The sequence below is a fragment of the Colletes gigas genome, unplaced genomic scaffold (genome assembly GCF_013123115.1).
Source record: "Colletes gigas isolate AHSC1104 unplaced genomic scaffold, ASM1312311v1 Colletes_gigas_Sc00001, whole genome shotgun sequence".
In the NCBI taxonomy this organism is placed as follows: Eukaryota; Metazoa; Arthropoda; class Insecta; order Hymenoptera; family Colletidae; genus Colletes; species Colletes gigas.
In genome coordinates this window covers 6,924,449-6,952,389 of record NW_025106630.1, presented here as the reverse complement: position 1 = coordinate 6,952,389, position 27,941 = coordinate 6,924,449, and the positions used below count along the sequence as shown (strand labels likewise).

Here is a 27,941-nt window from a genome sequence, read left to right as displayed (position 1 = left end):
AACTATAAAACATTTTGGTGGTTCGATCGTGCCCTGAGTGTCCAGGCGAGTAGACTGTCGTTGATCCCCTAAGGAACGGAGTTTAGCAATAAGAATAGAGTGACTGGCGGTATTGGACGCTTTCAAGAAGGTAGAGTAAACAGTATCAACTGGCAATCCCGGCTCCATGAAGTTAGGTACAGAGCCAGAGTAAACTAACACTATTGACAGGATTTACCGAAGTTATACATATGCAAAGCAGGAGTCGTAAATGACCCGGCGATACCGTGAACGCGGAGGTATAAAATGACCAAAGTTCCCGGTATTTTTCTGGAAAACGGTGGTGTTCTTATAGCAATTTCGTCGACTAGAAGAGTCGACAGGCCGGAAAGGAAGCAGGAGGCGAAAGGGGGGTGATGGTATGGTCGAAGTCGTAAAACAATTTTCGCTTCTAACGGTTCCTCGTTCGGGAGGAGTGGAACATGGGGCGTGGGGTGGCATAAATATTCCGAGGTTGCGCATCGTGCTCGAGGTGGCTGGAGGGTCGAGGGTCGAGGGGTAGCGGCGGAGGAGAGCAAGTGGTGCCGAAGGAACACGAGGACCCTGGATTCGTTCGTTTCGCGTGTGAGCTCAGTGCGAGCCCCGCTCCGCGCGAGTGTTCGTCCAGCTGACCAAGGGTGCTGGCATTTCCGCGCGAGGACACTGGCGGTGAGTTTAAATCGACGCTTCGTTCAGCCATCTACGCATAATCGAAGGTCTCCTATCGTGCTCGGTTCAATAACAGCGCGCCTTAAATCGAATCGCTGGCCCGTTAGGCGTTTAACGTTCGCTGACTTCCTCCGCTCGATCATGGAAAATTTCGTTTCTTCTCTTCTACGTCAAATCTCGAACGCTCTGATCAGTGATCGCTAGTGTTTTCCTGGATTCATATTTCGATGTTTCGAGTTGACTCAACGTTACCCGTATCACACAATTTTAACATCCCCCGTGTACTCAAATTATCTGTGACGATCCAGTGCGTTGAAATAACCCTAAACATGCAATTTTATCGGGGTTTCTGCACTTCTTCTGGTAGATCGAGTGCTCCAGCGTGGCTTATGATTAGTAGGATAATTTAATCTGTGACACGCTCCTGTGGGACAGATTGCATAAGTTGCGCTTACCCTGTTGCATGCAACGATGGATAATTTATTATTAAAGTTTTTCTCAAATGAAAGATAGGACCGTTTTTTTTTTAAATTACGTATCGAATAAAGCGCTTAATTTTTCGATATCTTTCGATCCGTTCGCCCTTTAAACATTCATATTCGATAACTGGGCCCCCTAATATTTCGCGAAATATTTCGTTTTAATATGCATCGTGTCGTGGGTGAGCCAAAATAGGTCGGCGCGTGTTGCCGGCACATTTTTTATTCATGCACCCACTACAAAGTCTTCTATACGTCCCAGTCGTCCCGGTCGCTCGCTTTTCCGTCTTTTCTCGTTTATTCCTCTCTCGCGTTTTTTTTCTTTCCCCGTATTTTCTTTTTCACCCTTGCGGCCTGGATACTTTTCACGCGCAAACGATGAGTTTCTGCTTCGCGAAATTGACGACAAGGGATAATGAAAGTACCGTTGCTCGCAACGACCAATATTCACGTCGAAAAATCATTAAATTCGCGTAACGGGGCGAAAACTTCAGAACATATTCGATAAATAAAATTTAAAAAAAAAAGTATAGCATCGAAATGAAATTCAGTTTTTGCAGAACATCATTCGTGGTTGCGCGATAATGTCTAGGTAAAGTTTAAAGTTTTCTTTCATTAATATCGGGGGAAAGTCGAATTTCTACGTGTTCTTGATATGAAACGAATCTCGGAAGATTTACGACTTGTTGGAAAACGAGGGATTAGAAGGACGTCGAAGAATGGGGGTTGAATAGACGAATCACTCGGGGGCTCTCGAAGATGTGTTATAAGTAATATCGCTAGATAAATGAAAGCAAAATGCTACGAGCGTAGATTCTTCTCTTCGGTGTTCGTGAATTACAATTCCCGTTTCTCAAGTATTGATTTTCATGGTTTTTTTATTGCATAAACCAGACGCTAAATACTACTCGTTTCAATTATGTTTCATCAAATTAGTCAAATGGTATCCGTTTCAGAGACGACCGGAAAAGTATCTCGTAATAACCAGTATCACGACATAACTCGAGTGTACCCTACATTCCGACCAAAGGGGTAACAATGCTTCATGTATTTCGTTTGTGGGATTAGCTTGATCCTATTCCCAAGTGTATTGTCGCTCACGAGTACAGGGTGTCCCAGCTAACCCGGAAAAGCTACATCTCTGAAACGGTCGGTGACGCAAAAAATGTCACATAGGGAAATTAAACAGCGACTGGATGCAATTTTATTCATTTTTCCGAATAAAACAAAAATTACAGAGTTTCGTAGGAAGAGTGAAGTTGCATACGTGGATGCACCGATGTACAAAAACGAATAAAATAACAATCGATGCCGTTTTAGACCGTGCAAATTGGCCATAGAACGATTCCATCGAACTTGGCTTTTATCTTACATTTTGTTAATTGAAATTCGTTGGTTACTTTGGAAGATACGATATCGGGGGCGCGAATTACTTGGCCTAAATGTTACCGGCTGAGAAGCCACTCGTGATTCTGGAAATCAATTACACATTCCGCGCTCGCGCGCGCGCGTTCCACACTTCCTAGGAACAGAATTAATCCAGTTAATCGCGACAACGATCGTCGAATCCTCATAATCGTGATCCCCGTGCTCGTGTGTCTTGAACCCGCGTAGCACGAAGCCAGCTGACTGTTTGCTGCGCTTCCTACTGTTTGCTCCGGATTAAACTGCCGCTAAATGGCGACAGAGTGCGGCAATAAAGACGAAATTACGCCTCTTACCTTTGGATAATTATCCGCGACGATCATTCACGGCGTAAAGTATAAACATTGCTTTCATCCACATCATCGATAGATCATTCTCGCGCGTATCCGTTCTATTTAAAATTTTATCTTTTCATATTCACTTTGGAGGAAACGATGACGAATGGAACGTTTACACTTTTCACACGATGATCGTGGACGATTAATATCCAAACTGGAAAAGTGTAAATACGGCTTAACCAAACCGGGCACAGATCGAATTATAGGAAATGAAACGCGTCTCTGAGCGCGCCTAATCGATTAATCGGCGGGAGCTTCGCGATTCGGAACAACGGATTACCGCGTAACAAGCGCTCCTTATCGATTGGCCAAGCAATCGATGGAATAAAAAATTAAGCGAAACCGTAATACATACTTAAGGCACTCTGTTATTAATTCACCACTGATTTTTACGTTGACGCTTTCGACCTTTCGACTTTTGGAAAATCGGTCTAACGATCGCACGATCTCCCCAGAATCTTCCTAACCGAGAAACCCAGTGTCCCAGATTTCCTTTCTTTTAATTTCTATCTGATTTTGCAACCAAGTGGCGTTAAACAAATTAACGATTCCGCAATTTACATTCGATGTTTCGACGTTGGTACAGTTTTCTGGTCGATGGCTAACGAAATGAGTTGTCATGTGTGACACATTATCGATACACCGACGTATTAATTTGATTAAATTACCGATACAGGTTTAGCTCGAAGTTTCCTTAACGCGCGCGTGCATGGATGAGTTTCGGTCTCGCGTGACATTTTAGTTTTCAAATAACAGATAACCGGTTGTTATTTTTATTATACGCACAGGGCAAACTTTCTTTTTTTAGCCCGACGAAACTCTCGAGCAACGTTATAGGAGGAATATCGGGAAGCAGAAGAAATAAATTCGGTCGCCACTCGGTGGCTAAGTTTTTCAGGGGAAATTAAAATCCTTTTGGTGATCCTTTGATTAATGATCCAACGTGAAAAACGATCGAAAGATCGGTTGAAAAGGGTGGCGTTACGTCGACGATAATACTTTGTGCCTTTATACCTCGAGCTGTCCGCCCACGAACCGAATTAAGGTTCACCGGGACATTGGTCATTGATTTTGTGTCAAATGTGGTTACCGGACTACGACTATCGCGTTCACTGCTCATCGAATTGGTTAACATTCGCAAATATAGCCGCTCGTATCTTAATTGTTTGCTTATAATCGAGCGAAAATGAGCACACGCCACTCGGAATTTGCGAAGCTCGAGTTCATTTGCTGATCGACGCTCAAATTAAAAGTAATCTATTGTTTGTACAACATTTAAAATATACTCTGTATATTATACAAAACTCTATTTTAAATAAATTCGCTAATTTTCAGCTCTCTGCGAAACGCGGTCTCATTTATAATTAGCAATTATCGAATAGTTCGCAAAGAATATATCGACTATAAATATTAATATTTCGATACGATAAAAAATTTTCTAACGATGCAAGGACACGGTGGAAATCTGTCGAAGACTTTTGCCCGTGTTTCGAGTCGAATTTAAACTTTGCAGAACCGCGATGATTCCATCGTTGCCCGGCAACAAGCTCCAGCCGTCTTTGAAGCGACAATCTTGTTACTCAGACTTCGATCTTCGGATACTTAATGCAATATCGACGTCGAAATAGCGTCTTGAAAACCAATCTGTCTGCGAGTGTTTGCTTTCGAGCCGTGGATACGTTTTAAATGTAAATCAACGCTGGAAAAGTGAGACACGAGTCTAAAGCTTTCTTACGTAAATCTCTGTCGAATATGCAAAACTGGGAAAGTGCAAGCCCAGGAGTAGTAATATACAAGGTGAAAGTTTTTATAGTCTCCCGATTGCAAAATATATTTTCTATACAAATATGCAGTTGCACAAACATCCATCGCCCGCTTATAATTTAGACAGAACGGGAAAGCTTCAGCTGCAATTGCAATCACTCGCGAATTAGCTCGAACGTAGAGGGTCGGAAATATTTAATACCCTTGTACGGAAGCATTACAGCAGGAAACTTCTGTTGCTCTTTATTCGTAGGAAGTTCAACCTGCTTGTAACAAACGAGTAAACCCCTAATCCGCACGAGAACATCCTCGAATTGTTATGAACAGCTTCCATCTCGAAACAATGCAACGGAGACTTCTTTTGTGGAACTTACTCATTTTGTATAAACGATTTCGGTCGTTTGGTTCGTTAGGAACGTCCAAGACGTTTTAATATTTTACTTCGATTTCAATTTCCGACAGAGAGTCCCAACTTACAAGTTGGAAGTTAGAAATGACGCGGCTCTGAAATCGTGGAATTCAAAATATCGACAGAAGTGTTCGCCACGAAGTTTCAGTTGCCCGCGATTATGGTTGCACACGTTCAGCGTTAGACAGTTTGACAATTCCTTTCACTCGTATCTACTTCCTTCTATCGACGTTAAAATAAGGGGGCCACCGCAAAGAAAACAGAGAAAACTTATCCTCGAGCGAAATGTTTTTAGTTAGAAATAACGATTATAACGTTATCGATAGCAACGTAATTAGTCAGAGGTGCCGCGTATGATTTAATAAAATGTCTATTTCGGGTCTAAATTTTAGACCATCGCCAAAAGCCAAATTCTTCTCATATTTAATATTGTTTCCTGCCTTTATTAGTTTTCGAGGAATTTAATTAAACAGGTATTTGGTCTATAATATCAAGGGGTAGTTTTCACTCTTTGAACACGAATATCAGCCGATACAGAATAAATATAAACAAAATTAAATAGTACAAATTTGTGGAATTACTTACTTGTAATTAAATCGCACGTCGAAGTATTAACGCACACGTGCTTGGAAATAATTTCTGCAATGTGTTCTGATTTGTGGCTGACCTCGAGCACTTCCTCGATCCAATTGGCAATAATGCGGCAAAAATAACACCGGTGCCGCGAATAAGAATTTTGTTCACATTTTATACTAGCCGCGCGATAAAACGAAACGTTCAGTAGTTTGAAAATAATAGGTTGGTACACCAAATGGCTCTGCGTTTATTTTAATACCCGCGGTTAAGTGCTTCTAAAATGACGATTTCCTAGATCATGTACTACGAAGCTTATCAACATCGGGCATAAAATAGTTCGCACGGACTACTGCTTTGTTGCGTAATATGTGTTCGTTTACAGTTAAACAGCGTGCAATAATATCTCGAGCACGCTGTTAACTTTGAAAATGCAAACGATTATAGTCGATTTCCTCTGCCCTGATTCAAACGGAGTCTGGTTAAAGGTTAAGTTTTTTCTGGCCAATCGAATGTCACCGCGAAGATTGGAATCAATAGTTTCACTTGCACTTTCGGTTTGTATTTTTTTGTTTGTTTCGGGGGTACAATGGGTTAATTTAGACTATCGGGGAGGCGTCGGCAATGAATCTCGACGATTTCCGCGGGTATATTCAAACTTATCTGCACAGAGAGACTCGGCGATCCGATAGTATTCTCTGTTGCACGCACGTGAACACGCAACCCCCTCGTTATCCAGGGAACAAGCGGCCGGAGATCCGCGAGTAGATTAAAATTCACCGCGATTACGGAAGCTACCCACGGATTACGGTGACTGTAAATTTGCAAAGGTGATCCCCGTAATGGTCGACGCGTATCGGGATCTAAGGAATCACGGGTAGGGCCTCGAGGTCCAAAATTAGGATTTTTAAAATTACGTTGACATTTAACACGATTCGGAGACGCCTTTCGATTAAATCGTTTCATCGCGATACAACGAAACTCGCGTTAAATGTCGAAACAACGACGCGATCGATAAAGTTTATCGCGATTAAATTTATATGAACTCGCCACCTGCTTCCAATTCCAGTGGATTTAATATCGAATGACGAAAGAGGGTTTTTTGTTGGTCGGAAAACAGAAGGAAAAGGATCGATATACGACGTAAGAGTCACTCGACGTTAAATTGCACGGAAATCGGGCATGATTAACCTTGCACGTTTCCACAGTCTCCTTCTTCCTCGATTTACGTCGTTCGGGCAGCTTCTCGTTTCTCTAAATTAACTCCCCTCGGTGCAAATGGTTCCTTAAACCAGAACAAATAAATCAATTCTCGACGCGGAAGAAACGTCACCGAATAATAATTATTTCTAGTTGTGTACACACCCTCGATGCCATAAAAATTAAAATAGCCGAGAAACCGGTACTGAAACGTGAATGGAGAGGGCTTGTGCAAAGAACAAATTGCAATATAAGAACGGTGGGAATAAAAAATAGAAGACGACGAGTAGGTCGACGGATTAGACGAGATGAAAAATCTGTCGAGTGGAGGAAAAAAATCTCCGATCGCCGCTATTCCCACGTTTTCCGCGATTTTCTATTTTTAGACCGAGAGTGAAAAATTGCGATGATTTAATGATACTTTGCCTATTCCATACGAATGATTCACTCTGTATTATTCAATCTCTTGACGAGTGTAATGTTAAGTAAATATGATTTACAGTCGATCGCCTTTCCTTGGAGCAACAGGCAAAGTGGCTGCAATTATACTTTTCCAATTTATTAATGAAACGATCGTTCCAGATCGCGAGAAAGGAAAATGGGCGAGGGACAGCCAACTTACAAACTGATCTACTTCGATGCTCGCGGTCGCGCCGAGCAAATTCGCTACATATTTGCGTACGCTGGCATCGACTACGTCGACGAGAGGATCTCCAAGGAAAACTGGCCGGAACTGAAGAAAGGTAAGCACTGACAGTTTATCATTCCTTTCGAACGACTGTTCAGTAAGTTTCTGTTGAAATGGTAATGCAATGCAGTCTATTGATTGTCTAATACTTGTCCTCACGTAACAAAAAAACATCGTCGATTCCCACCGTCAATTGTTTTATTCTCATTTCATCAGATTCAATTCAAGTTAACACTTTGACGGCCGCTGTCACGTGCGCGTGATCTACTGTATCAGTTACCATTTCATCGTACATTCAACTTATTAGGTTTCCTATAATTCCTTATAATAACATTCTTAGCATCTTCGTGAATCTCACTTTGGTGCACAATATCAGTGGTGATGGACAACGGTTTTCCGTTAAGCCGTTAAAGTGTTAAGAATCCATATGTTTGTGTCCAAACGAGACGAACCGGTAGTCGAAGATTTGTAATTGCAAAATGATTCGAAAGACGAGAGAGTCCGGTCTCGGTCGGTCATTCGCGACTAACGAGAAGTTCGCGTTGCAGGGGACTTTAATAAATTGCAAAGGAACGTTTATTGCGTAACTTGTTACTCGGAAGAGCAAAGCGCGCGCCAGGTCCGAACAATGTTTATAATTTGAATCGAGCGTCGTGAGATTAAATTAGCTTCGCTCTACAAAATTTGTATGCTCGCTTTGTCCGTAGCTTTCAATCACTGATGACGGTTGCCTTTCAGCACTGAAAATGCTCGGGAAACTTCGTCGAATATTAAAATCGACGAAAGTTTCGTTTATCAGCCGTTTTGGGAGCAACCTGTGCGTAAGTTCGTGGTAAACACAATGCACGTGGTATCTTTTGTATCGTGAATACCGAATAAAAACATGATACGTTCGTTTCTCGATAATTACTTCGACAAGGACGAATATGCATTTCGATTGTCTTCGCGGAACAATCTGGTATTTGGTTTGGTGCTAGGACCTGTCTATATTTTACCCAGCCATTCGATATCGCGGATAAATATTGCACGGATCTAGGGAAATTTCACAGAGCGTATTTAACGATTGGTTCGATGAGCGTCGAATTGCGGATATGAAAGTTTCACGGGCTCCATTAGCAGGACGCGTTGATTAAAGGCGGCATGAATTCTGCCCCACATTCGGAAACGAGCGTAACCGTGCATCGCGAAGACTCGGTCGCAGGGGGCCGGTGGAATTTTGCATCGATCGTCCGTATTGGTTTCGAACGTCAGTTTTCGTTCGATCTGTGTGTTGTTCTTAGCGATGCCTTACGGAATGCTACCGGTGCTGGAGATAGACGGGAAACCGATAGCACAGAGCAACGCGGTGGCGAGATACTTGGCGAGGAAACACAATCTGAGTGGAAGGGACGAATGGGAGGCGATGCTGTGCGATGTGCTTGTCGATACCCTCGGAGACCTCAAGCAAAGTGAGTGATTTAAAGCGATTACGGTCGTCGTACTGGTTTTAAGAAATGGTCCAAGCCAGCATCCGGTTCAACGAGAAAAAACAAACTCCAGAACCCACGTGGGTCGTTCGTTGAGGGGCCTTTCTACTTTGTGGGATTTAAAAAATCGAATTTTTCTTTGCGTTCTCTTTTAGTATGTAGTCTCGAATATATATCTACCAAATATTAAATTGAAATTCTGAAAATTGACGAAGTTATAGCATGCTGTACTGTACCATGCACAGGTATAAATGGACGTGAAACTTTAAGTTGTCTTTCTACTTTGTGGGATTACAAAAATTGAATTTTTCTTTGCGTTCTCTTTTAGTATGTAGCTTCGAAAATATATCTACCGAATATTAAATTGAAATTCTGAAAACTAACGAAGTTATAGCCTGCTGAAATGTACCACGCGCAGGTATAACTGGACGTAACACTTTAAGTTGCCTTTCTACTTTGTGGGATTCAAAAAATTGAATTTTTCTTTGCGTTTTCTTTTAGTATGTAGTCTCGAAAATATATCTACCAAATATTAAATTGAAATTCTGAAAATTGACGAAGTTATAGCATGCTGTACTGTACCATGCACAGGTATAACTGGACGTGAAACTTTAAGTTGTCTTTCTACTTTGTGGGATTACAAAAATTGAATTTTTCTTTGCCTTCTCTTTTAGTATGTAGCTTCGAAAATATATCTACCGAATATTAAATTGAAATCCTGAAAATTCACGAAGTTATAGCCTTTTGTACTGTACCACGCGCAGGTATAACTGGACGTAACACTTTATTTGCCTTTCCACCTTGTGGGATTTAAAAAATCGAATTTTTCTTTACGTTTTCTTTTAGTATGTAGTCTCGAAAATATATCTACCAAATATTAAATTGAAATTCTGAAAATTGACGAAGTTATAGCCTTTTGTACTGTACCACGCGCAGGTATAACTGGACGTAACACTTTATTTGCCTTTCCACCTTGTGGGATTTAAAAAATCGAATTTTTCTTTACGTTTTCTTTTAGTATGATGTCTCGAAAATATATCTACCAAATATTAAATTGAAATTCTGAAAATTGACGAAGTTATAGCCTTTTGTACTGTACCACGCGCAGGTATAACTGGACGTAACACTTTATTTGCCTTTCCACCTTGTGGGATTTAAAAAATCGAATTTTTCTTTACGTTTTCTTTTAGTATGTAGTCTCGAAAATATATCTACCAAATATTAAATTGAAATTCTGAAAATTGACGAAGTTATAGCCTTTTGTACTGTACCACGCGCAGGTATAACTGGACGTAACACTTTATTTGCCTTTCCACCTTGTGGGATTTAAAAAATCGAATTTTTCTTTACGTTTTCTTTTAGTATGATGTCTCGAAAATATATCTACCAAATATTAAATTGAAATTCTGAAAATTGACGAAGTTATAGCCTTTTGTACTGTACCACGCGCAGGTATAACTGGACGTAACACTTTATTTGCCTTTCCACCTTGTGGGATTTAAAAAATCGAATTTTTCTTTACGTTTTCTTTTAGTATGATGTCTCGAAAATATATCTACCAAATATTAAATTGAAATTCTGAAAATTGACGAAGTTATAGCCTTTTGTACTGTACCACGCGCAGGTATAACTGGACGTAACACTTTATTTGCCTTTCCACCTTGTGGGATTTAAAAAATCGAATTTTTCTTTACGTTTTCTTTTAGTATGATGTCTCGAAAATATATCTACCAAATATTAAATTGAAATTCTGAAAATTGACGAAGTTATAGCCTTTTGTACTGTACCATGCACAGGTATAACTGGACGTGAAACTTTAAGTTGCCTTTCTACTTTGTGGGATTACAAAAATTGAATTTTATTTGCGTTTTCTTTTTGTATGATGTCTCGAAAATATATCTACCAAATATTAAATTGAAATTTGAGAAACTAACAGAGTTATAACAACTGGACGTGAAAGTTTAAAGCTGTTTTTCTCGAAACTACATTTTTCGGCACTGCGTATGTGATAACAAAAAAACTATTCAAGATATCAACATGAAATTTATACAGTATCTTTAGAACCGATCTCCCTATAGCACGAACTAGGATAATCGCGATATATGCAATACTTTTGCTTTTATTAACAAAAAAGCAACCGAATATATGAAAATATTCAGTATTTTTTCGTAAAATAGCTGCCATTTTGCCATTTTTTGTTTTTTTGAAAAGATCCAAGTTCATGCTATAACCACACTCATCTATATTAAGAATATCGTTGGTTTTTGGATTTCGTATAACTTGTTCGCAAGACATCACATACACAGTCGGGCTCCGTTCGTAAAACCTGTTGTTTGTTGATTAACAAAAACAGCGTAATCGATAGATACTATGCGTTGCAAAAATTCGTAAATATAGCTAAATATATAACGAATGTGTCTACGAAACCTGAAATTAATTGCTCTTTAATAGCCCGCAAAAAAAAAATCACAAAGAACGAGTACAGTAACTATTCTTAAAACCCCTCGTTTTTTAAATAACGGATAGAAAGGTTTTTTAAAAATAAAAGTCAGATTACGGAGTTTAATCATGCCTCGATGGGTGACAAGCATACGTTGGAAGGAACCTTTGGCATCTCGTATAACTCGTCTTGCTCGTTTCGCAACCGACGTCGCGGTAAACCGAAGGAAAAGCGCTTTCAGAGTTTCGTTTTCGCGTGTAAATTCTTGTCGCATCCACGGTACATTGTATTACAACTTATTAGCCGCGAACGGCATCGGAATAATAAAGTATTGCACAATGACTGAGCGCAGGAAGATCATGCGCGCGCGATAACGTACTAATTTCCAATTACGATATGCGTGATTATACAACGCGGACTGTTTGCATGATGCGTTAACGATCCGCGCGTAGATCGTATTAATTGAAAGGAATTGAATCGTGTGCGAGCGGACCGAGGCAAGACTCGTCCTTTTGCGACGCGAACGTATCGCGTGAAAATTTGAAAAATGTATGCTCGATAATAATGCCAGCATATAATTAGTATTTCCGTTTTTATGCGATATAATTGCGGTGTATATCGTTCACGTGCATTCTTTTTCCAGTTCTGCATCTGCCTCGCTTTATTCCGTCGTAGATTACGCTCGATTCGTCGCATCTGAACGCGCTTGCAAGATGGCGGACTTTGGTATCCGAAACGCTCGTGTTTTGTTTAATTCTCACACTGATCGATTACTTTGCATCGTGAAAATTGAAGAAATAGAATTATTTTAATTGATAAGAAGCCGTGGTTTGTAAAAGTTTACTTCGAGATGGGCAATTTTATTAACTTTTTATTAAATCGTCGACTGCGTCTGTCCACTGCAGTGGACGTCTAATTTATCACTTTAACGACAATGTCTGGGACCTTTCTTACCGTTCGACGCAACGAAACCTCTTTGAATAATGTCCAGAGAGCGGAAAAATAATGGTAGCGCGACTATTTCGTTATTTATCGCAAGTACATTGTTGTCGAGTCGTTGCAATAAAATTGATTGTTTCGTATCGACGCGGACAAATAGTACTCGTAGAACAAAGATCGTCGATTTTCTGTACAAAGGAAATACTGGTCGTAGGTAGTTTTAATCGTGTCAGGATAGTTCGAATTCCTTTCTTCGAAAGGAGATTAAAATTACATTTCATGGCAATGATAAATCGACGTTGTATGTCCCAGTTATAGCTCTGTATCTCGCGGAGAAGGATCAGTTCAAGAAGGAGGAGAAGAAGGCGAAACTTTTGAAGGAAACTATACCCTTTTACTTGAACAAGTTTGAACAAACCATCGGCGAGAATGGAGGCTACGCCGTTGGCTCCACCGTAAGTTGTTGTTTTAGTAGATTTAACGTTACTCGCTAAATCTAGCTCGCTGGCAAGGAGTGAGCTAGGTAGCTGGCTAGCAAGGATGGAGCAAGGTAACTAGCTAGAAAAGAATGTGCGAAGTAGCTAGCTTGCAAGACGTGTGCTACGTAGCTGGCTTGTAAGCAGTGAGCTAGGTAGCCGGCTAGCAAGGAGTGCGCTAGCTAGCTAGCTGCCAAGAAGATTGCTAGGTAGCTAGCTAACATGGAGTGAGCTAGGTAGCTAGGTTGCAAGGAGTGAGCTACGAAGCTAGGATGCAATTAGTGTACTAGGTAGCTAGCTAGCAAGGTGTGAGCAAGGTAGATATCTAGCAAGGAGCGAGCAAGGTAACTAGCTAGAAAAGAATGTGCGAAGTAGCTAGCTTGCAAGACGTGTGCTACATAGCTGGCTTGTAAGCAGTGAACTAGGTAGCCGGCTAGCAAGGAGTGCGCTAGCTAGCTAGCTGCCAAGAAGATTGCTAGGTAGCTAGCTAACATGGAGTGAGCTAGGTAGCTAGCTAGCATGGAGTGAGCTACGAAGCTAGGATGCAATTAGTGTACTAGGTAGCTAGCTAGCAAGGTGTGAGCAAGGTAGATATCTAGCAAGGAGCGAGTTAGCTAGCTAGCTGCCAAGATGTGTGCTACGTAGCTAGCTAGCAAGTAGTGTGCTAGGTAGTCAGCTCCCAAGGAGTGTGCTAGGTAGCCAGCTGGCAAGGAGTGAGCTCGGTAGCTGACTAGCAAGCAGTGCTCCAGAACGCTAGCTTCCAAGAAGTGTGCTAGACATTCACAATACCTAGTAGATACAATCGTAATGATGCCTTCGTTTCATTTTTCTTTCAACAATTTGTGGGCCATTCTTTCAGACCACGTGGGCGGATTTTGTGTTCGCTGTGGCTCTGGAGAATTTCGAGAATATTTTCGGCGGCGGAGCCTTGGAAAATTACCCGGGTCTTCGAGCGCTGAAGAAGAGGGTCCACGGGATACCCGCAATCGCCGAATGGCTGACCAAACGGCCCCAGACAGAAGTTTAGAACCGAGATATGCCCGATGGAAATGGAAACGAGTACATATCTAAGTAAATTGGACGCGCTTGGTCGGTTATTATTACACGTTCGTCGACGCGTTACCCAGTTGTCAATGTCGCCGTGTGTTCTGTCGATGTCTCACGACTTGCGATGAAAATCTATGCAATCGCGTACGTCGATAGCCTGATAGTACATAAATACTTTTAATTCGCGGGGTAAAATTGATTTAGACCTGCGGGAGGAGAATTGTCGTCAAGTTTCCGGTATTTTGCGCAGCTTCTATGCGATATGTGTTATCCAACTCGAATCTTTCGTAGCGAATAGTCAAATACACGCGATAAGTTGTAACATAGAGTGCCTAAAGGTAAACGGTACGGAACACGGAATAGAAATTTTGTTTCGTTCTTTATTCGTTGCGTTTCTCGATATCACGAACGGCTCTGCTTCTACAAAATGAGTAACTGCAAATAATTTCTTGAAACCTAAAATACTACCAATGACAATTCGTTTATACAAACACCTATATCGTTTATTCGCAGTTACAAGTCGCATTAGTAGGAACCACTGATTTATAAAATGGACTTTCTCGGCAGAAATAGGTTTAGTTGTGTGTGAGATTACGATTAAATGTTACTGACTAAATATTAAACACAATATAGTGTATGTTAATATCGTTGTAATTGCAAATGTATTGACTGATTGAATATAAATAATAAAAATCTACGAAGAAGTTTAGCACTCTTTCTCTTCTACTTATTCCCTGCGTCTGTAGAATAATAGTTTCATCTAGTTTTAAGTGGGTCTGGCATTTTGGAAATGCTCTGGTCAACGAATCTCCAAACAGCGATCACGTCTTCTGCTTTCGAGAAATGTAAGGGCTGCGAGTCATAATGGTTTTTGTCATTTTACTGACAATTCGAACGAGTGGGCGATGCTCAGCTCTGCTTCTTTTGCTAATACAATTATGTTTCTGCCATACAATCGATAAATAGCATTTGATTCCATCATCATCCAGGAGAGAACGTCCATGTTAATCGGGAATTAGTTCGCTATTTTCAACGCTAGATGGCGCGCAATTTCCGATGTTGTGGCGACAGGTGCGTTTTCTGTCGCGAGGTTGAGCTCTACTTTACCGATTAAAGGGTTGAAGTTAGTGTTGTTATAAGAAAAAGTTAATGTTAATGTTTTTTGTTTTTGATCGCTAGGAGACGGCTAGTAGTTTGTTTAAACAGTTATAATAATAAACTCAGAGTTCTTCAGATATTCAAAAGAGTCATACATATGTTCTAATTTATTACGGCTACAATTGGTGACCCCGACGTGATCAAAGGAGAGATTCTATGTAAAATTCAAATTTAAAAAAAAAGTAAAATGTTTCATTCACCTACTAGAGTAGAGGCGACAGAAAACGCACCTGTCGCCACACTTTACATCCCTCTGCTGACCTCTGTTGGCCCTTGCCGACCACTGCTGACCTTCCGACAACGTATAACGATTGCTACTGGTTACTGCCAGCCTCTCCCAGCCTCTGTTGGCCTCTCCTGACCACCGCTTATATTTCTGACGACGTATAACAATTACGACTGACTTCTGCCAACCTCCGCTGGCCTCCGCTGACCACTGCTGACCACCCCTGATGCTTCCGACAACGTATAACGATTACAACTTGCCACTGCTTGCCCCTGCTGGTCTCTGCTTGCCACTCCTTGCCACTGCTGGCCTCCGCTGGCCTCTGCTGACCACTGCTGACCACCACCGATGCTTCCGACAACGTGTGACGATTACTACATGTTACTGCTTGCCCCTTCTGGCTTCTGTGGCCCCTGCTGACCCCTGCCGACCACTGCTGACCACTGCTGACCACTGCTGACCACTGCTGACCTTTGTTATGAACTTCTGACATGATGTATAAGTATTCAAGCCTTGTATAATGTAAATCTATGGCAATAAATGATATAATTTAACAGAATCCTATGTGTTCTCATCATTTTTACCTTTCTTTTCCTCTCCAAATCATTGCCTTGGTTTTAAGAGACCGTTTTCCCGGTTAAAATTGGATTCCGTAAGTGCCCGGCTCTCGTACTTGCTGCCAAAATCAAAAATTAACTTTTAAATTTTTTTTCTGTAACCGTCGGTACTGTACCTGTTGGCAAAATCGAGAATTCATTTTTTTCGCCGAAAAATTTTTGCTCGAAAATTTCGCCGATTTCCCAAAAAGTCCTGAAACAATTGGAAAGTCCTGAAACAGCTGGAAAGCCCTGAAACAGCTGGAAAGCCCTGAAACAATTGGAAAGTCCTGAAACGACTTAAAATTTTGGAAATCCCGAGCCAGCTGGAAAGTCCTGAAACAGTTGGAAAGTCCTGAAACAGCTGGAAAGTCCTGAAACAACTGGAAAGTCCTGAAACAATTGGAAAGTCCTGAAACGACTTAAAATTTTGGAAATCCCGAGCCAGCTGGAAAGCCCTGAAACAACTGGAAAGTCCTGAAACAATTGGAAAGTCCTGAAACAGCTGGAAAGTCCTGGAATTTCTTGGAAACGCCGAAAATTCTTGGAAACCCTGAATTTTTAGCAAAGTTCTGAGTTTCAGGACTTCCGAGGTGTTTCAGGACTTCCAAGTGGGTTCAGGGAAACCAAGGAGTTTCAGGGAGTCTTATAACTAAGGTAATGATTTGGAGAGGAAAAGAAAGGTAAAAAATGATGAGAACACATAGAATTCTTTGTAATTATATCATTTATTGCCATAGATTTACATTATACAATGTTTTAATACATATATATCATGGCAGAAGTTGTTAACAAGGGTCAGCAGTGGTCAGCAGGGGTCAGCAGGGGTCAGCAGGGGTTAGCAGGGGCCACAGAAGCCAGAAGGGGCAAGCAGTAACGTATAGTAATCGTCACACGTTGTCGGAAGCATCGGTGGTGGTCAGCAGTGGTCAGCAGAGGCCAGCGGAGGCCAGCAGTGGCAAGGAGTGGCAAGCAGAGACCAGCAGGGGCAAGCAGTGGCAAGTTGTAATCGTTATACGTTGTCGGAAGCATCAGGGGTGGTCAGCAGTGGTCAGCGGGGGCCAGCGGAGCTTGACAGAAGTCAGTCGTAATTGTTGTACGTCGTCAGAAATATAAGCGGAGGTCAGGAGAGGCCAGCAGAGCCTGGGAGAGGCTGGCAGTAACCAGTAGCAATCGTTATACGTTGTCGGAAGTATGAGGTGTGGTCAGCAGTGGTCAGCAGTGGTCAGCAGTGGCAGGCAGAAGCCCGCACATGTTGGCAGAGGTTAGCAGAGGCTGCGAGGTCGAATTTCAGTTGTTCAAGTGCAAGAAGGCAAATGAGCCTTCCTCTCTCGACTCCCATGAGACGGTCCGAAATTACTTCGGGCAGCTTCGGAGAATCGAGAAAGGTGGCATGTGTCAGTTTGCCTTTGTCGACTCTCTGAAACTCCACGAGCTCACGTACGCGTGATCTGGCATAGTGTGAGTAGGTGCACCAGGTGCTCAATCTGGCGTCACTGTTACCAGGTCTCACCACGTGGAGGTTGCTGCGAGTGAAGACCCGAAGGGAGATAGATGGAATCAAAGTAACGTTGCGAGTGACACGAAAATGGTAATGGGGCTTTAGAGCCCCATAAAAATGATCCGAAAAGATACATTGGGTGAAAGGTCTACTCGTATACCACGTCTGTGGTATTATCTACACCACCGACAGATGAAGAACAACTAAATAAATACTTTTTCTTCTTTTATACAAACCATATTCAGAATTTTATACCAAGGGTAAATTAACATAATACTACACTTACAAACAATACTCTTAAAATTAGCAAGTTTTTAAATATTTACAACACAGTAAATACTGTACATAATTAGATTTAATTTCATTTATAAGAATTTTTGGCTCTCCAATCGAGAAATTCCTCAAACTCGGCTTCGTCACCGCTGGAAACATCCTCATCTGTGTTCTTCTGTTTCCTATCTGTAGCTTGTACTTGTTCTTTACGTTTTACAAGATCCATTACTCTGTTACAACCATTGTTTAGTTAATTTTATAAATTATTGCTTTCCAAACAGAAATGCAAATAATAAAAAATATTACCTAGACCAGTGTCGTAATTGTTCTTCTATTTCACCTAATTGTCTCTCTGTTGTTGCTTCTTCTTGATCATCAGCAATTATTTGCGCGGATTGTGCAGTTTCCTCCTTAATTTCTTTTTGAAACTTTTCCCATTCTTCTTCTATGGGATTTTTATACTCAACATTACGAACCTATTATCCCCATAAAAAGCATATAATTTTATATTAATTTATTACATATTATATTTCTTCTTTAACTATGTTTATACCTTAGCATCCAAAACTGGATCATCAAAAAAGCCTTCTGGAAGAACTGGTTGATTTGTATCTTTGTTTTTGTCTTTTTCCCTTTCTTCTTCTATTTCCACATTCTTTGCTTCTTTATCATTTACAAGTTCTTTGCTGTTCTCTGGCCTTTCTATCATTGCAGAAGTATTTGACGGTACAGTGCCATTGGACTGTTTAGGATTATTATCAAAGAAATCTGATGGTAAGCTCGACGTTGTTTGCGTCGAAGGAACTTTTAATATACTCTTTATCTTTTTGTTTGGGGAAGATTCTTGAGACGGAGATGAAGGCCTTTTAAATGTGTGCACAGCAGTCTTTGGAGCATCTGTTTCTAATTTGGTCTTCTTTGCTAATGCTATATTTTCCTTGTGAGCCTTTGAATTCAAGTGAACAGGCCAAACTGTTTCGCTACGAACAGTAACTTTGCAGAGAACGCACATAAGCTGCCCTATATCTGTATATGTGTTTACCATGGTTAAGGATGTTCAAATATTTGTTAACTTGTTATTATGCATGAACATAAAGTATCGTATTTAATTAGTTTCTAGTCAACAAAATTATGAAACTGTTTCCAATTATTAATAGCTTTGAAAGCAAAAATTACACAAATGCATAAATTATAGGTACTTGATGTTACTTTAATTCTTAAACGTATGTCGAAAATTTTATTCTACTGTGAAGAAACGAGACACATAACCTCAATATACGCAGTAACGTTGTGAAAAGGATATTTTGCTAATGGTGATTCGATTTTCTTGACGGCACCCAATTTCTTTTTGTGCTCACTCATGGCTTTACGCAAATCATCTTGCGTTAATCTTCTTTTAAGCGACATTTTGAGAAAGAAATTCGACTCGTAAATACCTAAACGCAATTCTTACGGTTCAGGTTATATTTTGATTCACTGTCCTATGCAACTAGATGAAGTTTCAGAAATAATATTACGTCACTATCAGCTGAGATGTACATACATGTGTACCAACTACAATTTACGTTAAAAAAAACTAGGAAAATATAGAAAACGGATTTGGTAATAAGTATTATGGTCCAAGAAATATCTAAATCAAAACTATTCTGACTAATGTACAAACCATAGAATAGTAAACGAATCAAGTAGCTTAGGATAGAGTGAGTTGTGGATGCAAACAAATATCAACACTGAAATGCTCTTAATTTAATATATACACATACAATTTAATATTAACATAATTCAATAAATTCGAGAACGATTTAAAATATTGACAAAAATAATAAAAATATGTTTAAAGAAAATGCGCGTGATATGGTATTACGTGATATTAGTTTTTCTCTGGTGCAATATTTTTAATATGTTACATTATAATTCTATTTATGTTCCTTCAAATATTCCTGGCGGAACCATTGCATATAGTCTACCAGTTTCTGTGTCTCTTCCAGAGTAATAGCATTATACAAAGACGCTCGAAGTCCACCTACAAACCTGTAATTAAATGTCTCCATGTAATTCGAAAGGCGACGCGATATATTGAACGATGATTGAAAGATTAATGCTACTTATTGTAGTATAAGTTGCTTTCTAAGTTGCACTGACCTGTGACCTCCCAACTGCATCATACCACGCGCTTTCGCGCCGGACAAGAAATATTGCTCGGCCGATTTATTATCTTCGAGTATTTTAAACACCACATTGACTCGACTCCTTGCGTCTACATCGATGGGGCACGAATAGAAATCTTCCGACTGATCGATCACGTCATACAGTTTCCGACTTTTCTCAATCGCCAATTTTTCCATCGCTTCGACGCCATTGTGTTCCTTAACCCATTTCAAAACTAACCCGACCGTGTATATCCTAAAAAATGACAAATGCTTGAACGCTCCGTGTTTAGAAAAATATCCCTTGCGCGTTTACATCTCTTTTATTTTATCTACTTGAAAAATACTGTCCACCGCTGATTTAAAGTCTCGCGGGACGACACAAAGGAAAGTGGAATCGGACCGCCCATTTATCTATCTCGTTCCCTTGCTCTCGGACAGTCCACACATGTGTGTGTAACTGTCGCGACGAATAGCGTGGAAATACGTGCATTTCTTCCGCGAGACTTCAAGAGAGCGGAGGACTGTACCCAAATCGAAATCTGTACTAAATAATATTGATCTCGAATACGACAACGTAAACACCCACGCTGATTTATTTTATCGTTGTTCGTTTATTTTTCGAATGCTTACTGAAAGACTGGCGGTGTATTATACAAGGAGTTATTGGCTGCCATGAGAGTAAAATTGAACACCGATGGACAGTGATCACTAGGGTGGCCAAGAACATCGTCTCGCACTATCACGAGCGTCACGCCGGCTGGACCAATGTTTTTCTGGGCGCCAGCAAAAATTACTGCAAACTGAACAACACATGATAATCTACTTTTTCGAAGTTTTGCGCGTTTGGTCGTTGTCAAATTTAACGTTCACATACTTTCGAGATATCTAAGGATCTTGTGAGAATGTTCGACGACATATCGGCAACGAGTGGCACTCCTTTCGTCTCGGGAATGTAATTGAATTCGACTCCTTAAATAATTAAATAAACGAAATATTCAATTTTCTCTAATTCGATTATTATCCACATATTCTACTTATTATTCATTTACCATTAATTGTCTCGTTAGCACAGTAATAAACGTAGGATGCTTGTGGGTCTAAATTCCAAGTAGACGGATCAGGGATTTTGGTATAGTTCTCGTACATAATTAATCTCGCGGTACCATACTTTGCTGCTTCCGCCGCTGCTTTGGCCGACCACAAGCCTAAAAAATTCATTTTCCATGAATATAAAAACTCTTAACATTAACTATTTACTGTCTAATAATACGGTTTCTTTGTCTCGGATTATATCTTTTATATTCGGGAATATATAATGTTCTAACGTAGAAAACGAAGAATATAAGAAACCTGATATAGTGTATTCGTGTACCAGTTAGTATATAATCTGCTTTGCGGTTTGTCATCATATTTAAAGGAATGGCTGCAAATAACCCTGCCCCTCCTCCTTGCATAAATAAGATTTTATAATTATCTGGAATATTCCTGGAATATTTAAATAATCCACTATATTCAGACAGCACGTGAACAATTACCATAAACTGTTTATTCATGCATACAAAGAATATTCTGTCTAATTTCTTGGCCATAAAATCTAAAAGCACTGCAATCTTTCACGTAGCGTACAGTATTCTATCCTATATCTATATGTCTATTAATAATCATTGTTAAAACGTTGTGAAATAAACTACATTTAATTGCAATCGATTAGTTTGGTCAACTAAAAACAAAACGATGTTAAGTGGAACTCGAGCACAATATTAAGTACTTACTATAGGTGTAACCGGTAAGCAGATGTTCGAGAAAGTTAATGAAAATTTATAATCACGACTCACAATTTTTGATACTTTTTTTATTTTTCATACCAACTTACAATAAATCCCTTAACGTGGCTTGAGCATTATCAATAACATTTTTAATCTCGTTCGATCTATGACTCAGCTCTAAAATGCTCATTTGCGTATTACCGTACGCAAGCAATTCCTTTTGTACATCTTTTAATACCTGTAAAATATATATAACTTAATTTAACGTCGATTTCTTCGCGACGAATTAGAATATAGCGAGGAAGCAATATTTTATCATAGGCAAATATTCGATCTGAGATAAGGGATTGTACTCATTTACTTCGGTGTTTATCCGTAATCGCTGTTGGGGGTATTAAGTAACGAGCGCGATAGCTGAATGAACGAGACTGACCTTTGCGCAAATAATATACTAATGTATCTACACTATCTTTCTAATTTACTGGCTAATCTTGCAAAATATTTCTAAATTTTTCTGATATTTTCCTACGGGGGAATTCATTTTGCAAAATTTCACACAGTATCGTGTTACTTCAACATTCGGTTACCAAAAAATACTTAACGCAATCACGAAGAATAAACAAAATACAGTGTTATCGCTATAAAAACGAAACCTTCGGGACCGTTTATATTTATCGAGGCTTAGACACGAAGTTCTGGATCGAGGCAGTCTTGGTCTTTTTGCGGTAACGTCGAACGTAAAAAAGAACAGCGAGCGAAAAGAAAGAGAAAAGACGAGCGTTCGAAGTAACCGGCAGAGATCAAAGCCGTGCGATGAGATTTCGATATCATATTCGCGATTCCTCCCCGATCAAAATAAGACCAAACACGATATAGTTTTATAAATTAATAAATACATTTATTAAATAATCTCGAACTACCAATAAAAGAAGTTTTACTATCGTATTATGATTGCTTCACTGGCACACGCTGACCTCGTTCGTGTCCGGTGTCCCCCCCCCGGAGACTTGTTTACGTTATGTAGGCAAAGGCAGAAACGATTTGATATACTATTTCCATTCTAAGTAACAGTAAACATGTCCTGGTCTTCTATTCAATTATTTATCTCACAGATTGTTTCTTTTTCTTGGTCAACATCGAGCTGCTTGACAACCCGTTGGCGTGTTAAGTAACTCGTGTGGCTAGTCCCGAGGGGGATTACCCCCAGTAGTGAGGGTAAAATTTTTGTTCCATCAATTTCGCTTTTATAGCGACAACACCATATTATTTGTTTCAAGAGCAAGAGAAAAGTTTCTTTACAGTTGTATTCATCATTTAAGACAATGAAGACCAAAGTATCTTACTGTAGTATAAAGAGAGGCGAAAAGTATAATGTAAACCGCATTTCTAAGTTATTTAATTTTTGGCCTTCTTTGGACGGGCAATGAAAGGAGCCAACATGGCAGTAAATGTAACACGTACAATTACGCAGTTTTAAACACGCATAACTTTTGACCCCATGAATTCCTAAAGTTAAAATCGTGCTTTTGGTAATCGACTCGTAAAATTCTACCAGATTGCGAAGAGATATCTTAATAATTTTTGGCCCGGTAAAGTTTAACCCAATATCGACAAGATCTATTGGCAAAGGAAAGTAGTTCAATTCGCGAAATTATTTATACGCGATACCTGTTGCGGAAGTTTGGCCGGTCCTGCTCCAAAATTGATCACATCGTACATACTATTGCTTTGGTCGCTCATTGCGAATGCTTCTAATGCACTGTACGGCTGATACGTATAGACTGGACTGAGCCATGGATAGGCAACTCCTAACGTTTTTTACTTGTTCCTTTACAGTGCCACATGTGTGGTATCTTTGAACTAAATAAGCTAAGATGGCGATAGATGGAAGCAGTATTCACAGAGAGAAATTTGAATTCTGTATTTCTATTCGTCATTTAACATTCTATTAAACCCACTGTCGAAATGTAATTATATCCAATTCCATCTGTGACCAATGGCATTATGCACATAATTCCCTGCTGAAAATTGCGATAAACTACGATGCCCAATGATCGTAGACTATTATGAATCGATATTTTTCCTTTTCGTTGTACCGCTTCCTTTACTTTCTCTTCCGATTTTTTCTGTTTTTATAATCTTCTTATGTAACCTACGGCTAGAGTTTCCAGAAGTTTACCCGGATAAAGATAAAAATGATAATTCACGCGTGATCAATATCGATCACCGACCGAGTACTGATACCACCTTGGTGTCTCGTTTCATTTTGTTTTCCTTATTGTGTTAAACGAGAGTCGAGACCTGTCGAACAGGTCTTGACCAAGAAATGCGTCTTGGTCCTTCAACAAGATGCAGCTGTACGAGTTTGTTTCGCTAAACAGTCGCGAAAATTGTAATAACTATGAAACAGCATAAGACATTTTTTAAATCCACGTACAACTTTTATTAGCTGAACTGTACGTACATACGTAAGCTGCATGGCGAGCAATGTTTTTTTAACATTTGTTAAGAAATAGAGTGCAACACATAGTAAAGAAGCAGGATAATTTATACACTTTCGTCTATAATACACAATAGGCACATATGCCAGCTGTATAGCCAATATATCAATCGTCGAGGACCATAGTTCTGTCAACAATGGTTGTACTTGTATTTTTAAAAAATGGATTATGCTGTCTTATAATTATTGAAACCCATCAATTAAAATTTTATGCCAAAGAACGAATGCTATTATTTATATCACAGACGAGGTATACGAGTGGCCCAATCTGACTGCCATACCGACCTGAAAATTCATTTCTGAATCTGTTGGTAACGTTGCGAGTAACACGAAAATGGTAATGGGTTTCGAGACCCCATAAAAATGGGTCAAAAAAATCCATTGGGTGAAAGGTCTACTCGTATACCTCGTCTGTGCTTATATTGTCCTATCTATCCTGTATTTCGTTTCTAATAAATAATAGGTAATAGGGCATATAATGCCATCTAATGATAAAACCACAGACGAGATATATGAATAGACGTTTCACGTAATGTAATTTTTCGGCCGGAGTTTCTGGGGTCCCGGGACCCCATTACCATTTTCGTGTCACTCGCAACGTTATCAACAGATTCAGAAATTAACACAAGAGGAAGTGAGACAGAAAATAAAATTACATAAATTTTATTATTTTTTAACGGAATTAAAGCTGTAGGGTCCATCATTGGACATTAATCGATTAATTTCATTGGAGAAATCAATCGATTAAGAGTATTTAAAAATTTCAAGATTATTAAAATTCATAAGGATGTATTTCATTGATACGTACACCGCAAATTCTCTATTTTTTATTTTAAATTGTAATACATCATTTATTAAAAAAATAACTCGGCAGAAACGTATTTGCGACTCGAAATCAGTTTAATCAGACTGTGCATCGGGGCCCCGGAAACTCCTCATTCCTCGCTTTCGCACACTATGCTCAATTGCGTGTACGTGAGCTCGTTGAGTTTCGGAAGAGCCGAGAAGAACAGGCTGATACTCGCTTTCCTTCTCGCTCTTGCATCGCTGACGTCGTTTACATTTCTCGAAAGCAAGCCTGGCATCGCCAACCGTTCGAATCGTCAGTAAACGACAAAAGCCATCGTGACCGACAGACCTTACATTTCTCGAAATCGGACCTGGGCGCTTTTTGAAGATTCATTGACTTTCCATACGAAGCGACCATGCGTTATATACATATACATGTTATACATGCTAGGAACTATAAATTGTATAACTTTCGTTGTATATCTACTTTCTAATAACATGGGAAAATTTTAAAATATAAAAAAATGTAAGAATACTGTAAAATTTTTGCAATGGAGAATTATTGAAAGAAAATGAGGTAATTATTTAGAAAAGGCCGGGTCTCACCGATTTCGATGATTTTTGAATATGTTGTAGAAATCAACATTTTGAGCAACTTTTTCCTATACATACAGGGTGTTCGGCCACCTCTAGCAAAAATTTTAATGAGCGATAGTAGAGGCCAAAATAAGACGAAAATCAAGAATACTAATTTGTTGGTGGAAGCTTCGTTAAAAAGTTATTAACGTTTAAAGTGCCGCTCTTACTGAATTTTTTTCTCGAAAATGCGCAAGATTTCGGGGGTATGTCTATTCACCAAAAATGACTATAATTGAACCCTACAACCGAAAATAATTTTTCCACAACGATTTGCAATTTTTTAATTTTCTCGAATAATTTCACACCTTCTCTATTTTTTTTCTCGAAAGTGGGCAGGATTTCGTGGGTATTTCTAATGACAAAAACTGATTGTAATTGACCCCCGCAACCGAAAATAATTTTTCCACAACGATTTGCAATTTTTTTTCTCCGTTGAAAAATTTAGGCACCTAATTGGATTTTCAGTAAGGAATTTTTTTCTCGAAAGTGCGTACGATTTCGGAGGTATATGTAATGATAAAAAATGATTGTAATTGATCCCCGCAACCGAAAATAATTTTTTTAAAACGATTTGAAAAATTTTTTTTCGCCGAAAAATTTCAGCACCTACTCGATTTTTTTTCTCGAAAGTAGATAGGATTTCGGAGGTATGTGTACTCACCAAAAATGATTGTAGTTGACCCCCGCAACCGAAAATAATTTTTCCAGAACGATTTGAAATTTTTGAATTTAATTGTTAATAACTTTTTAACGAAGCTTCCATCAACAAATTAGTATTCTTGATTTTCGTCTTATTTTGGCCTCTACTATCGTTCATTAAAATTTTTGCTAGAGGTGGCCGAACACCCTGTATAACCGCCGCTCGGCCTTAGTTTCCGAGATTTTTCTTCAAAAATATCGCTACTACTACAATGAATTCTGTCTATATGTACATATCTGTGGCTCTATATTGCATCAGTCCACGATCGTTGCTTTTTTCTCTTGTTTGTATTAGCCGGCATGACAACCGACGACAAATAATGTATAATGTGTCGATTATAATTATAATTTTATTACTTTACATTTTTTAAATTTCTTACAAATAACGTGTATCAAACCTTGAAATGAGAACACAAAACTTAATGTAAAATTACATTGAAATTCATTTGGTTGTTTAGACTCAATCGTATTAATAGTATAAATATATGAACGCACGTCCATAAGCGTAGTAAAAAAATGTCTTTTTTAATAGTTAACCCTTTGCACTCGGCACCTTTTCGGACGTTAGCTATCAGCAACTCGACGCTACTTTCTCGCGAAAACGAAAACCCTTGAGTCGTGATATTATATGGTACAACTTTGGAACCAAGTAAGGCATTGTGTTGAAATTTGGTTTATATGTATTTATGGACATTGAAGAACACATATTTACAATACAAAATAAAAATTTATTTCTCATAATTTTCTATGGTATGGTAAATTCTGAAACAATTCCCAATATACATAGCAGGTTGATTTATACATGTTTCACAATAAAATGTTGTTTGACGTCTTTCTCCTGGTGTTTTCCTGTCGGAACAAATAATGCAGTCCCGGTTTCTTTGGCCTACATTTGGAATATGTAGCTTATTATTCATTCTATTGTCCGACAAAGAACGTTAATTTATTTAGATTATAACGAAGATAGCAATAGGAATGGTTCGACTTTGAATGAAGTTTCGATTTTACGTTTATAGTTTTTTACGTTTACGTTTTATGTTCTTTATGTTAAATAATTTTAGTAAACATTAAATAATATAGTTTATATAGTTACGTTTATTGTCCACGTGTTTGAATCCGACCATACGCCTCTGACCATCATCGACAATCCTTCCACTCCCAACGTAAAAACGGCTGATATATTTCTCATTTTAATAGAATATTTCCCATTTTAATAGGAAAGTACAGGAAAACATGTGTTTCTTAAAAAATTGCGGTGAAATCAGTTCATTCTCCTTAATCACTAATAAACTTTCATGTCCCCTCAGAGGGGACAACCGAGTGCAAAGGGTTAAAATATGTTCATAAAATATTATCTTTTTAAAACGTGTATTTCCGTAAAAACAAATTTTTGTAATTTTTTCTTCATTATGGTATATTGCTTATATGTACATTGTATATGCCTACACAGGTCGGAAAGTCAAAAATGCCTAGGCAGTCGAGAATCTCGGCTCGAGAATATGCGAGATCGAATTTCAGCTGTGTTGAGAGCAAGAAGGATAGACTGACATTCGCCGCCTTTCTCGAATCTACGAAGCTATACGAAACGCCAGAACTCATATACAAGGTGGTTGGCATTAGTGTATGTGAGTGGTGGGGCAGTTCCCTTTCGGCACGGGTCTGCCGTCTGATAATACTCCACTGTCTTTTCCAATCCCTCCCATAATCAACTCA

The 27,941-nt window shown here is 39.3% G+C and overlaps 4 protein-coding genes across 4 annotated transcripts in view; 1 reads left to right on the top strand and 3 right to left on the bottom strand.

Moving 5' to 3' along the window:
- The window catches only part of LOC122395326 (organic cation transporter protein-like), a 33,290-nt gene extending 27,514 nt beyond the window's left edge, over positions 1-5,776 (bottom strand). Inside the window, exon 1 of the mRNA XM_043392809.1 lies at positions 5,688-5,776. The gene's annotated coding sequence lies outside the window, so the exon portion shown is untranslated. The remainder of the gene's footprint in view (positions 1-5,687) is intronic.
- LOC122395459 (glutathione S-transferase-like) lies at positions 583-14,492 on the top strand. The gene is made up of 5 exons (XM_043393070.1): positions 583-687; positions 7,458-7,618; positions 8,844-9,011; positions 12,721-12,863; positions 13,744-14,492. The coding sequence occupies exons 2-5, from the start codon at positions 7,474-7,476 to the stop codon at positions 13,909-13,911; spliced, it is 624 nt and encodes a 207-aa protein (XP_043249005.1). The 5' UTR covers positions 583-687; positions 7,458-7,473; the 3' UTR covers positions 13,912-14,492.
- A 3,232-nt stretch (positions 14,493-17,724) lies between these two features.
- LOC122395428 (zinc finger protein 830) lies at positions 17,725-19,178 on the bottom strand. Its single transcript, XM_043393002.1, has 4 exons — positions 18,989-19,178; positions 18,239-18,719; positions 17,992-18,161; positions 17,725-17,915 (listed from the first exon to the last, which is right to left on the bottom strand). Exons 1-4 carry the CDS (start codon positions 19,090-19,092, stop codon positions 17,774-17,776), a joined length of 897 nt encoding a protein of 298 aa, XP_043248937.1. The 5' UTR covers positions 19,093-19,178; the 3' UTR covers positions 17,725-17,773.
- Positions 19,179-19,427: 249 nt separating this feature from the next.
- Positions 19,428-23,417, bottom strand: LOC122395397 (phosphoserine aminotransferase). The gene is made up of 8 exons (XM_043392936.1): positions 23,270-23,417; positions 21,709-21,839; positions 21,208-21,320; positions 20,885-21,040; positions 20,710-20,804; positions 20,466-20,635; positions 19,828-20,088; positions 19,428-19,716 (listed from the first exon to the last, which is right to left on the bottom strand). Exons 1-8 carry the CDS (start codon positions 23,339-23,341, stop codon positions 19,602-19,604), a joined length of 1,113 nt encoding a protein of 370 aa, XP_043248871.1. The 5' UTR covers positions 23,342-23,417; the 3' UTR covers positions 19,428-19,601.
- Positions 23,418-27,941: the final 4,524 nt, after the last annotated feature.